The following is a 12,384-nucleotide window of genomic DNA, read 5'->3' on the forward strand; positions in this document are numbered from 1 at the left end:
AGTTGGTGTTCAAAAAGGAATTACTGACCTCAATCCCCGAGCATTTTATGTACCCTGTGGGAGCCACCTTTTAAATATCGTGGTTAATGATGCTGCTATGTCATGTTAAGTGACCAGTGAAAACAAGGTCAGCTTTTTAATACACTCTTAAGCCTCTAAGATATACTACAGAAGAAGTGTATGATGTAGTATACGAGGCCGCAACTAATCCTAAAATTGACACTTTTGGGAAAAACAGCTAATGGTATTGGGGAGAAATTGAAAGACGAAATTTTTGTATTGCTTGGTGACACGGTACAAGGCATTGTTCACAATTAAGTCTTGTAAGTAAATTTCTTCAAAAGTGCTTTAAATTTATAAATTGCCTTAGACCTGATTGACAGTATGAAAAATGCCTTGGAAAGTTCAATCGGAGAAAGGTCTAAGCAGTGTTTAACAATGCAAAGCAACTGGCTGAGAAATCGGAGATCAGTCCACAATTCTCGGATGAGACTTTTGATCACAAAAAGTTAAGTAACATTTTTCATATGAGCATGATACGTTGAGGCAGAATCAGGAAGGAATTCGTTTAAGGTTAACTTTTTTTTATGTGGTTTTAGATAGTCACCACTTCGATGTCAGAAAAATTTGAACAAATACGAAATCAGTAATAACTTAAATTTCTTTATGACACCGCAAGCCTTCAAAAGTGGGAAAGAAGTGAACTTAGAAAGTGTTACTTTAATCTCCAGTTAGTTTTGACCACGGTTAGCTGGTTTAAACCTTGATTTAAACCAGCTGTTAAAAATAATAATAATAATAATAATAATAATAATAAAAAAAAATTGGTTTAAACCAAAAAAACGAAAAATGTTCGTAAAAGTGTAAGTGTTCCTAAAATCTTGATGAACACATATTTGTGGGTTATCACGTGTCACTCCCGCATATTCGCATTATATTCAGACCTAAATTCCCCATTCGTTACTCAAAGAGATTATACTACAAAAGCAACTTTTTTTTTTTTTTTTATAAGTTTATGAATGTTTCTTTTGTGATTTTTTTAGTTTGTTATTATTGTTATGCAATTGCAATCAAAGAAAAATTCCAAATATTGTTTCGCTTTAATAATGTTTACTATTGATAAAATACATCGAAATACCGTACTTTATTGGGGGGGGGGGGTCATACAAACCCCACGACTGAAATCAGAAGTATCTTTGGTATCTATTTATGTATAAATGGGTCAAATAATTCTTATCTTTATTCACTTTTCTTACTGATATGCAAATTAAGCCCTTGTATTTCTTTAACTTGGACTAATCAAAGTCGTAGTGAACTAACTTAATTAGTCCTTCTGTACTCTGCAATATTTTAAAATTGTCCATATGCAATTCTGTATAATGGTTTCACTTGTGCAACTGTTTATCTTTTTGTCCTTCTCAAATGACTCTTCATAATTTCACAATTATATTAAAAGTATGTAAAGATCAGTATAAGTATCAGGAGTCCTTCATGAGTAAGTCGGCAGACGTATCACATTTGTGACCAATTAGTCCCGGTTTCAAGTTCAAATGGAGGATAATTTGTTTCGGATGTAAGTCGAGAAATGGTTTGGACTCCGCTTTAAGCTTAGTGACCCCCTTCCAGCGTAACCCGGTTGTTGCATAATAACACCAAATTGAAACAAACTTATTTTTGTCCATATGTGATACAAATGCAATAGAGCAAATTATATATATATATAAAAGTTTAAACCAAAAAATTCGTTTTTTTTTTCCCCAATAAAAACCATGGTTTTTGCCAACCCTGGTTTTGACCCATTAAAATGAATTTGATATTGACAGAAATAAGCTGCTGGAAAATATCTTGCTTTTGTCACCAATACTGGCCCGTCATAGCTGCTCAGAAAAGACGCTATTCTACATAACCTCAAATTCATTTATTGCCACGTTTCCGAATATTTTTGTTAACTTTAAAAACCTTACTCACCATTCCAATGTGAAACGATAGCGGAGATTTTTTTTTCGAACTAAGACTAATAATAATAATAATAAAACAAACTACCTCAGGTCTTTCAGTTTACATCTGAACAGACTAACAACGTTGAAATGCTCAATATAATATATGTGGAGAAAGTATTGGGATTTTGCCAAGCAGGAGGCCAGAAAAATACAATTTTGATGTTTTGTGTTTTAGCTGAAACTTCTCAGAAAGCTTGTACCTGCTCTCAAATATAATTCTCTAAAATCCCGGTGAGGACACTCGGTCATAAAAGTGTGAGAACTTTTTCAGGCCAGTCATCCTGAGTGAGGTCCGCATTTCACATTCTCACCAGTCATGGTACCTAACATAACAGAGATTTCATGCCGCTTTCCCTTTCCCCGGGTAATGTGCTCGCCGTGACGGGCTTAACGCAATAGATGCTGGTAATTTCCAGGAATATTTATAAATAAATAAAATATGTTGCTCAGCAATGGACTAGATATACAGTCAATTTCTGCATTTTCATTGTGTAAATTTTATTAGTTGTATATAATAGGAACAACGTTTCTAAGTACTATATCAGAAAGTACCGTACCATACCATACTATAGTAAAGTACCGACGTAATACTGCGCGGTTAGTAGAGATATCGGCACGCTCGCACGCAGAGAAATTTTGGCCCTGTTTCCGGAGAACTCCAATTCATAGACTCGTGGCTCTCAGAATTTTCCCTTGGACCGGCCCTAATTATAAGTGGAAATGGTTTTCCGTTGGAGTTCCATAATATAACCAATATTTTTTCTACCGAAATGTGGAAAAGGGCTTATTTTTATATATTCATGGCCAGCGATAAACGTTCCTTACCCATACCCTTCGTGAGAAATAGCCCTTTCCGCAAGCGTATCCATAAGTGACCACGAACGCCTTCTCTACACATCCTGGGGGACAAGGTTGTCACATTTTTTCTTGAAAATGTGTGGACACCATATGTTCTTCCTTCTAGAGAAAGCCATGGAGAAAACCGTAGTAGAAACGTACTCTGTATTTTATGCGTGAATTGTGTTACAAAAAAGTGATCCAAGAAAAATGTTAAATGATCCAGTGCCTACAACATAATTCAAATAAGACGAAAATATCAATAACTAACTGGTTCATACTTAAATAACAAACTAGAAATACAAATCAATGAACAAAACAAAAAAAAACTTGTATTTCTATCTTAAGAAAATATCAAAACTCAACGCGAATGATTTGAATTTTCTTTCTTTTTTTTTTTTTTTTTTGAAAGATATACTTATCTACACTAGTATAAAAAGAATATTAAAGTGACTTACTCATCAATACCTAACTCGAACTATTATAGATATAAACAGGAATTTGTACTAAATATTCCTTTGCCAAAAAGCAAGGGCTAAGAAAAAAAATTTGAAATATGTCCTATAGGAGAGTGAAAGAGGGTTCAAATAGTTTTTGCTGAGAATATAGTATATCACAAATCCTTGAAGTTAGGAAGATGAAACCAGGGGGATAAAACTCTTCATTAAATGAGACGAAATCATGTTTCAACGGTTTCGAAAATTTTGCTCCTTTAGGAGAGAAGAGAAGGTCTGTATTAATATTCAAATTTCTAGTTATTTTTTTTAGAAAATGGCGGGTGTCAGGATTCGCTTAGAAGGCATGAAATTCAGTACATACACTTTTCATTAAAAATTACAGACCACGAGTTACAGATTTAAAAAAAAAAATCCATTGCTGAGAAAGAGAAATGAGGTCAATTTGTATAGTATTGCAGTATAATTTTAGTTTTATTATTGAAATATCCTCAGGTACTAATTAGAAACAAACACTAGTGCAAAATGTTAGCAAAATTGCAAATTTGATTAGTACTCGGTTGATAAAGCTGCCAGAATCTAAACTTAAAATAAAATTGAAAACAGGCTATTATGAGAATGATATCTGTAAATATTTTACTTTTGTATTGAAATCAATGTAATTCAATTGAGTGCAAATGTCTTACATCAAAACGTATCCTAAGGTTAGTGACTTCGGCTGAGTTAATGGTTCTTATTATCGAAGCCAATAAATAGCCACTATTAAAGAAATGCAGTTAATACTTATGGTATGGTATATTAATCCGATATGTAGTCTTCTTTCACTTAAATAAGGCCACTGGTTTGGGAGGCGCGAAGACGATTTAACTCAGCCTTGAGTAGTGTTCCCCGTCACTCAGTCTTGACGTCTCGTTAAGTTAGAAGAAGTCTCATCTCATCTCGATTCTCAAAGAATTCTTTTCCGTCTTGTTTCGAAAAATTTCTCGTTTTGTTCAGTAATTTTATATTCTTGACTTTTGAAAGTATTCTTTGTAAATTTTTCCATTTACATTTAGTAATAAGAAATTTAATCCTTTTCTTGACAAGAAGACTCGTTGCTCAGAAAAAAATACTGCATGCGATTTCCGTGTCAAAAAGTTGTAAAAATAGACATAATTGCACATTTTAGTTACATGTTTTATTTAGACAAGGCATATATCTCATAGGATACATTGCCAAGAATAGGTAATCACAAAGTAAGCAAAAAAATATTCATAAACATTATGTATCCCAGAGGATACATGGCCAAGGAACAATGCTTTATGAGGGCAAGTTGAATAGTTAGTATTAATTTAAAAAAAATACATATTGTTCGGGTTTCTTAAACAATGGCATATTGAAAGCGGGCCCGTAGCTATGGGTGGCCAGGGGTTGAGCCCCCTTCGACCATATTCAGCGCCCTCTGAAACTTTCATGCTATGCTTCCTGAGCTTTGCTCCACCTCTAAGTACACGATCCTTCTTTTTGTTACTTGCACCAGAAGGACCAGATTGCGGATCATGTGATACCGCTGGCCGAAAGAAATTCGATATTTCCAAACAGCAAGAAAATACGTTGACACCAGCATACTACAATCACTTCGGTCGAAATATCGAGGGAATGTAGAGAACTGAAATTTACCAACTGACAACTATTGAGAACATTGGTGGTAATAAACAATAAATTGAATCGTTCTATAAGAAACGAAGTTTATTGAGAAAGGATTTTCACTTCCTTCTCTTCGTTTCTTTAATTCGCAAAAGAATAATAATAAAAAGAAAGCTTAAGTCTTTCTTTATATATAAACTTTCAAAAATTCATGCTTAAATTTACAAATATGTGATTCATTTTATTACGCCTTGCAAAAACCGGAGAACTATAAAACTCAGGGGATAGAATGTAAAATAACCGTACTACCTTCCTGAAGTTGTAAACTTTAGCATCAAAAGAAAGTCTCTTGCAGGAATTGAGAATAAGCATTTACCCTTTTAGATGCAGTGTTCCCCCTTCCCCCTACTTTCTTTCCCCCCTCTTTTAAGTATCATCGTAAAGAAAATAGGATGCATGTAAAAAAATTAGATTCTTCGTAAGTTCATTTTTCCGTAGAGATATTTTATGGACAATAAATGAACATGTAACTTTATCGAAAACTTTCGAATTCCAACATAGTACAAGTTGGTGTTTACGCTGAACTAAAAAAATAAGCTTTTACTTTTGCTGTCATCAGATGACAATCTAAAATAGAAACTTCAAACAAGGAAAAACAAAGTCATTCAGTTTAGAAATCTGGCAGCATTGCCTCCTTCGCGACCTCCAGTGAAGTTTGCGGTTGCTAAGCCACAGGGAATAGAGGGAAGTCTTTCTTCTTTAGGAAAAATGGTCGTTTATCCATGGTCTCAAGTTTAAATATGTACAGAATTGTGTTTCCAAATGACTTTCACATTGATCAGTTTTATTTCTGTAAATAAGTGCAGTATCTTTTATATCTATGTTTTGACATTCAGTACCGTCGCATAATATAATGATTCGAACAGAATTTTAAAATATTTTCTTATGATAGTTTTGTTACTTTTCTTTCTTATGTAGAAGTGCTCAATTAATGGTTTTATGTAATTTAATTCGTTATTCTTCTTGTACTTTTCATTTGAATATGTGTTAACGGTTCGTATGCTTTACAGTATATCCATGGAAGAAGCCAAAGCTGTTCATACAAGTTTGAGGAAAGGTGCCGGAATTCTAAAATTGGTCAATGATAACTTCATTCCACGACTTAAGGAACGAACTCTAGAAGGAAGTGATTTAGATCCAAGAGTTCTGCTGGCTTACTTAAATCAGTGCACAGCGGAAGCGCAAGAAGGTAAAAAAATCGAGAGTATGGAAAGATTAAAGAGTAAGAGAGGAGATTACATAATAAATTTAATGTATTTGCTTAGATGGCACGCAATGAATCTAACAAACTGACATGATTTACGTATGTGTGTTGTGTAAAGTTTTGTTTTGGTATCTATTTAATATTCGGACTTCTTCAGGAAATGGCAAAAGAATGTTAAATGAAAGGATGTTGAAATATTTTTATATATTTTGTATCAATAAGCTCTCTTCAACTTTCAGTTTCTATTGCAATATATGACTGAACTATGAATAATATACGTTCTAGGGGAAAAAATGCCAATCAGATATATATATATATATATAGATAGATAGATAGATAGAGCTATGTAAGGTACATTAGAAAAGTAATGCGTCTGATTTTCTTTTAACGACTAATTTTATTATTTTTACAAAACAAGGTTGGCCCCTTCAAAATGGTTCCCTTGAGCAGCTACTCAGCGATAGGGGTGTTGTTTCCAATCTTCGTAGTAGTTTCGGAAGCATATATTTTTTTCCACGCGCTACCGTAGCCAGCTATTTTTAAGTTGGTCACAAGGAAGCGGGTGAGGTTAAATTTACATCGAAGTTGCACCACCCGAGTGTGTCATAATGTCACGTGGTATTATCATGGGGGCAAAGGTGGAATAAAACGAACTCTGGGGGCTTCTAACTCCAGCTGTTTCGTAATGTAAGTAAATCATTTTTTATCAGTAAAGTTGTGTGTGCAAAGTGGTACGTTTCCTCCTCGTGGTGCCTCTGGCACCTTTCCCATCTTTGACTCCCCACTTACCCTCTAGAACCCCTCGCTTCACGAGGGCCCCACTTCTTACTTTCCTGTTGGTTTATAACAGCATTGTTTATAAGGGCTATCAGAAATCTCTAGATAAATGGCAGAAAAAAGCACAATTTAAGCATTATATATTACGTACAAGGGCAAATGAGTATTATTTTCATCTTATTTTAATGAAAGAGGTGTTATGAAAATTTAAAAAAAAAAAAAAACAACTTCTTGAGCCGGGTTTGAACCCACACCAAAAGTGATTTTCGTTACTAGCATGCTCGGCTACGAGGACCGACAGCAACTGGCGTTTGATTTGTGCTATATGTATGCTACGTGGCGAGAAACGGATAACTCCAACCAATCAGAACAGTGTATTTAGCTCCTATGGCTAGAGTCGAGCGTGATTAAAATATATGCGTTCTGGAAGGCTTCTGCTGCAATACCTCTCAGCTCATCGGCTACGCTCTTCTTAGTATTATCCAAAGTGACAAAATTGTACCTATTAAGGTGGTTTTTGAGCAAGGGGAATAAAAAAAAAAGTTGCAGATACTGAGATCTGACGAATAGGGGGAGCGAAGAACCAGAGGAATTTGTCTATTTTTCCTGGTAGCACAAATTCCTTGGACGATGCCCCGATTGATTTTTTATTTGTTCACTTGATTTGTTGGGACGGGAGAATTTGGAGTGTGCTACTCTCGACTTTAGCGTTTTGTCTTGGTATTGTACTCCAAAAATCCATGATTCATCACCGAGTAACGTGACTGAAGAATTCTGGCTTCCTCTCAAGGTGGTCCAAAATATCAAGACACATCCCTCCAATTATCCTTCTGCTCAGTCGTGAAGTTCTTTGGAACCATCATGGCTCACGCCTGTGTTAAAATTTGATGGACGGTAAAGTGATCAAATTTAACTCTCTGCTGATCGTTTCACCGTCAATAGACAATATATCCTTTCAAGACATTTTACTCTTTCCACATTGTCATCCGTTTTCGATGTTGAAAGTCTTCCTGCACAGGTTCTTCTTCACTTGTTCTCGGCCTTCTAAAAAGAACTTTTGGTGTCCGAGCACTTGTGCCCTAGATAGGGAATATTTTCTATAAGGTGCCTTCCATTTCAATTCAGGCAGAGCATGTACCATCACCATCTCAGATATTGTTGAAACTTTTTTTATAGCAACTAGACATGTTTTTAAGACACCCATATTTTTTTTGTTTTGTCGAAAAAAATTTTCCCGCCAAGTAATGGGCCATCAAAGACGGGGAGTACAATTTATGAATTGTAGAAGACATGGAAAATGGTCAATTTCGGAGCCTCACCATTCGGCTATGGAGACAGATAGAGTTAAAATTCTTGTTGCGGTATGTACATAGGGATATAAATAAACTATATTTTATTATAGTTTGGTTTGCGCATGCGTATCTTTTTGTACATAAATTAACAAATGAACGTCAATTTATATGAAAAGTCGAAGTTTGCGAATTTTTTTCGAGCACTTCCGGTTCGAATTTTAAAATTCTGTTTTCACGGTTGTAAGACCTAGTTACCCGCTTTCCGAAAAAAATTTGTATCGCTTCTGGGGTCAACCGTTTTGTCGCAAAAAATTCGAGAAATTGTAAAATTTTCAAAAATCGCCATTTTTGGGCGCCATTTTCTCGAAAACACCATTTTTTAAAATTCTGAAATTTTGTCAGATGGTTCAACTTTACCTGAATAATAAACACATCAAATATCATTCTCGACCAATGCTTCATTGATTAACTGCAGCCTTTTAAAGTTAGCGAAGTTTCGCTAATTTTGATGTCACAGTTAGCAACACTGGGAACAATAAAAGTGCAATGATTTGGTGATGTTTGTGGTTCATATTCATTAAATGAAGAATAAAAGGTTTTCTTGGCTGTTTTTTTATTATTTTGAACAAAGAGGCTCTCTGAAATAGTAAAATGAGCCCCCCCTACTCCGTTTTCTTAAACTGAAGTAATCTGAGGTGGAAATTACGATTACGAAACACACAAATTTTAAGTTTACTTGAAATGGCCATCCAATGAATTCTGATGATCTATAAAAGGCCTAAACTATTACCTCAGTATGATTTGGAATGCTCCAGACAAAGTCTCAATTAAGTGCGATGTCATTACAGTGATTGAAAAATGACAAAAAGTTAAAAAAAAAATCGAAACGTTTTCTTACGCGTTCCAAAGAAATTTACTGAATTTTTAAACAGAACAATCCCAGCATAAAAATGGGTCACTTGTAATTTTATAGTATTCGACTAAAGTGTGTTAGTCCGCAACCTGAGAGGGAAGTGTGTGTGTGTGTGTGTGTGTGTTTGTGTGTGTGTGTGTATTGTGCAAATTTTAAGTTAGCTGCTACTGCGTTGCTACAAATCAAAGGTGCAACCTTATTGAAGCTGTTATGAGTGACCTATTTCCTTTAGTAGTATGATCCGTAGAAAATGACAGCTGTCTTCTTCAAGAATGTGGTGAATGTCCTGGAGTGGAAGAAATAAGTGTGGTGTCTTTAATTATTGATCCTGATGAAAATGAAAGTGGTTACGTATGCCATATGGGAGAATAATGATCTCGTTAACCCTTTCAGACCTGGTGGTCACATTTGTGTACATTAAGTTTTAAGCTTAATATAATTACTCTGGAGGATTCTAAATTGCTGGGTTTTTATGTCAGAATTCTTTGAACTTTTCTAAATCACTTTCCACTATTTCTGTGGTGTTTTAATCTGTTGTCAGGAAGCAATGCACATTTCTTGTAGACTACTTGCAGGAGCTATCACAATGGACAAAGCTCACTCACGTAGGCTGTTTTATTCTTGGCGAAACAAGCTATTTGCAATAAATTCTCCTTTTGTTTTAGTGATGTATTTTGAGTTTCTAAACTATATAGATCAAAATGATGTGTTCGATTAATCCCATTTTTATTTTACATACGTATTTCAACCCTAATGCACGCAAAATGTTTCGTCCATAATTCTCTAAATATGACATCCGCAAACGAATTGACGGTTGTATTTCATTTGTTACGTCATAAAGAATAATAATTCAAAATATCAATAACACCGGAGAGTAAACAAAAAATCAGGTCTGAAAGGGTTAAAAAAAAAAAAAAAAAACTGCCACTTTCTGTTTTCGTATCGTACATTGCCGGTTTAACTGTAAGAATTGTAATTCATGACTACATCAAGAAAATCCAAAGAGAATCAATTGCTACTGAAAACCGTATAAAATTTCAAGATACAAATTCTATTTTACTTCATGTGGACTTCGTTGAAAACTGGACTGTACCGAAATATGAAACAATTGACAGTTTTGTTGTAATAAACAACGATAAAACACACGATTCGGCTCATATACTCATAGTCATAGACAAGATTCTAAACATACTCGAAGAAAAGCGAAAATATATTTTATAGAAAAAGGTTTGAATACGTGAAAATAAGTGTCTACAATTTCCCAAACCGTGTCAGTGATTTCTGATGGTGCTAATGCCACTTTAAAAATCGCTTTCAGATGTTCGAGATGCAGACAGGTCCGATAAAGCAGTGTTTTTGCAGTGAAACCGGCCATGCAAGGAAGGGTCTCTGCGACGGTAGTGGGGAAGGGGGGGGGGCAAAGAATGTGGCAACGCGCCATAGCCTTAGGCTAAAACAGATACACAGTATTAAAACCGCAGAAGAAAAAAATGAAATGAAATCCTTAAGTTTTACGTTCCACGATTAGGCTAAAGGAGACGGTGATTATGAGAAATGAATGAAATGGTGGAATGCAGAACGGCACGAGCTGGAATTGAACCAGGGACCCCAAGCACCGGAAGTGAATGCTCTACCACTGAGCCACCGCGTCCCCACTAAAACCGCAGGAGAATTCGTGAGTATAGTGCAAGCCCAAACTCCGGGTATTACTCTCGTTTTGTTACCTGGAACTGAATTCGATGACTTCCGGAAGAAAAAAGGGAAAGTATGCGACCGGTAACTGGTATTCAACGAAGTCATCTTTGGCTTTCGGAAAATGGTGAAGTTTTTATGGCAGTAACGGGTCACAATGAACTAACTTCATACTTCCCCCAAAATCGAACTTTTGCAATTCAAAGTGTAGATTTAAGAAATCTGCAAAAAGGAACTTTTGTTATATACATATATGTATGATAACCAGTGGTGCGTAGCAGAAATATTATGAATAAATCATGAATTACGTGAAGTTTAAGTGCTGTTTATGCTTCCACATGAACCTTCAGCAGGGTACAGGTTTCCAGAAGAGCATAAGAGAAGTGAAAATAAGTGTTTTGTGACTATCGACAATGTGCTACGCAGGGGCGGATCCAGGACGGACTTCTGGGGGGGATTGTAATACTGCTACTTAGAGCTATTTTTAAGAGCTCCAAACTCTGGGATGGGTTTTATTTATATATAAATAAGGAAGTTTCTTCTTCTGGGGGGGGGGGCGGCAATCGTCCCCCTAGATCCACTCCTGGATGAGTTATGAGTGAACCACCAACATCTATTGGAGCATCTACACAGTTACATGCTATTAGCAAAGAAGACAACAACCAAGCAAATAATTGATCCATGTAAAAAAAAAAAAAAGTAAAATTTTGTTTCCGAAGACCATTTTAAGTAAGTGAACTTGAAATTTGTGTGTTTCGTAATCGTAATTTCCATCTCAGATTACTTCAGTTTAAGAAAACGGAGGAGTAGAGGGAGGTTCATTTTACTATTTCAGAGAGCCTTTTTAATCAAAATAATAAAAAAAAGAACAGTCAAGAAAACCATTTATTCTTCATTTAATGAATGTGAACCACAAACATCATCAAATCATTGCACTTTCATTGTCCCCAGGGTTGCTAACTGTGACATCAAAATTAGCGAAACTTCGCTAACTTTAAAAGGCTGCAGTTAATCCATGAAGCATTGGTCGAGAATGATATTTGGTGTGTTTATTATTCAGGTAAAGTTGAACCATCTGACAAAATTTCAGAATTTTAAAAAATGGTGTTTTCGAGAAAATGGCGCCCAAAAATGGCGATTTTTGAAAATTTTACAATTTCTCGAATTTTTTGCGACAAAACGGTTGGCCACAGAAGCGATACAAATTTTTTTTCGGAAAGCGGGTAACTAGGTCTTACCAACCGTGAAAACAGAATTTTAAAATTCGAACCGGAAGTGCTCGAAAAAAATTCGCAAACTTCGACTTTTCAGATAAATTGACGTTCATTTCTTAATTTATGTACAAAAAGATACGCATGCGCAAACCAAACTATAATAAAATATAGTTTATTTATATCCCTATGTACATGCCACAACAAGAATTATAACTCTACCTGTCTCCATAGCCGAATGGTGAGGCTCCGAAATTGACCATTTTCCATGTCTTCTACAATTCATAAATTGTACTCCCCGTCTTTGATGGCCCATT

General features: G+C 35.3%; 1 protein-coding gene across 1 annotated transcript in view; it reads left to right on the top strand.

Annotated features, from left to right (window-relative positions):
- LOC145660648 (BRO1 domain-containing protein BROX-like) overlaps positions 1 to 12,384 on the top strand; it is a 62,659-nt gene that overhangs the window by 8,781 nt on the left and 41,494 nt on the right. The window contains exon 4 of the mRNA XM_081725951.1: positions 5,989 to 6,167. Within this exon, the coding sequence (XP_081582077.1) occupies positions 5,989 to 6,167 (179 nt within the window). The remainder of the gene's footprint in view (positions 1 to 5,988; positions 6,168 to 12,384) is intronic.

The sequence above is a fragment of the Thermobia domestica genome, chromosome 9 (genome assembly GCF_964235325.1).
Source record: "Thermobia domestica chromosome 9, izTheDome1.hap1.1, whole genome shotgun sequence".
Lineage (NCBI taxonomy): Eukaryota > Metazoa > Arthropoda > Insecta > Zygentoma > Lepismatidae > Thermobia > Thermobia domestica.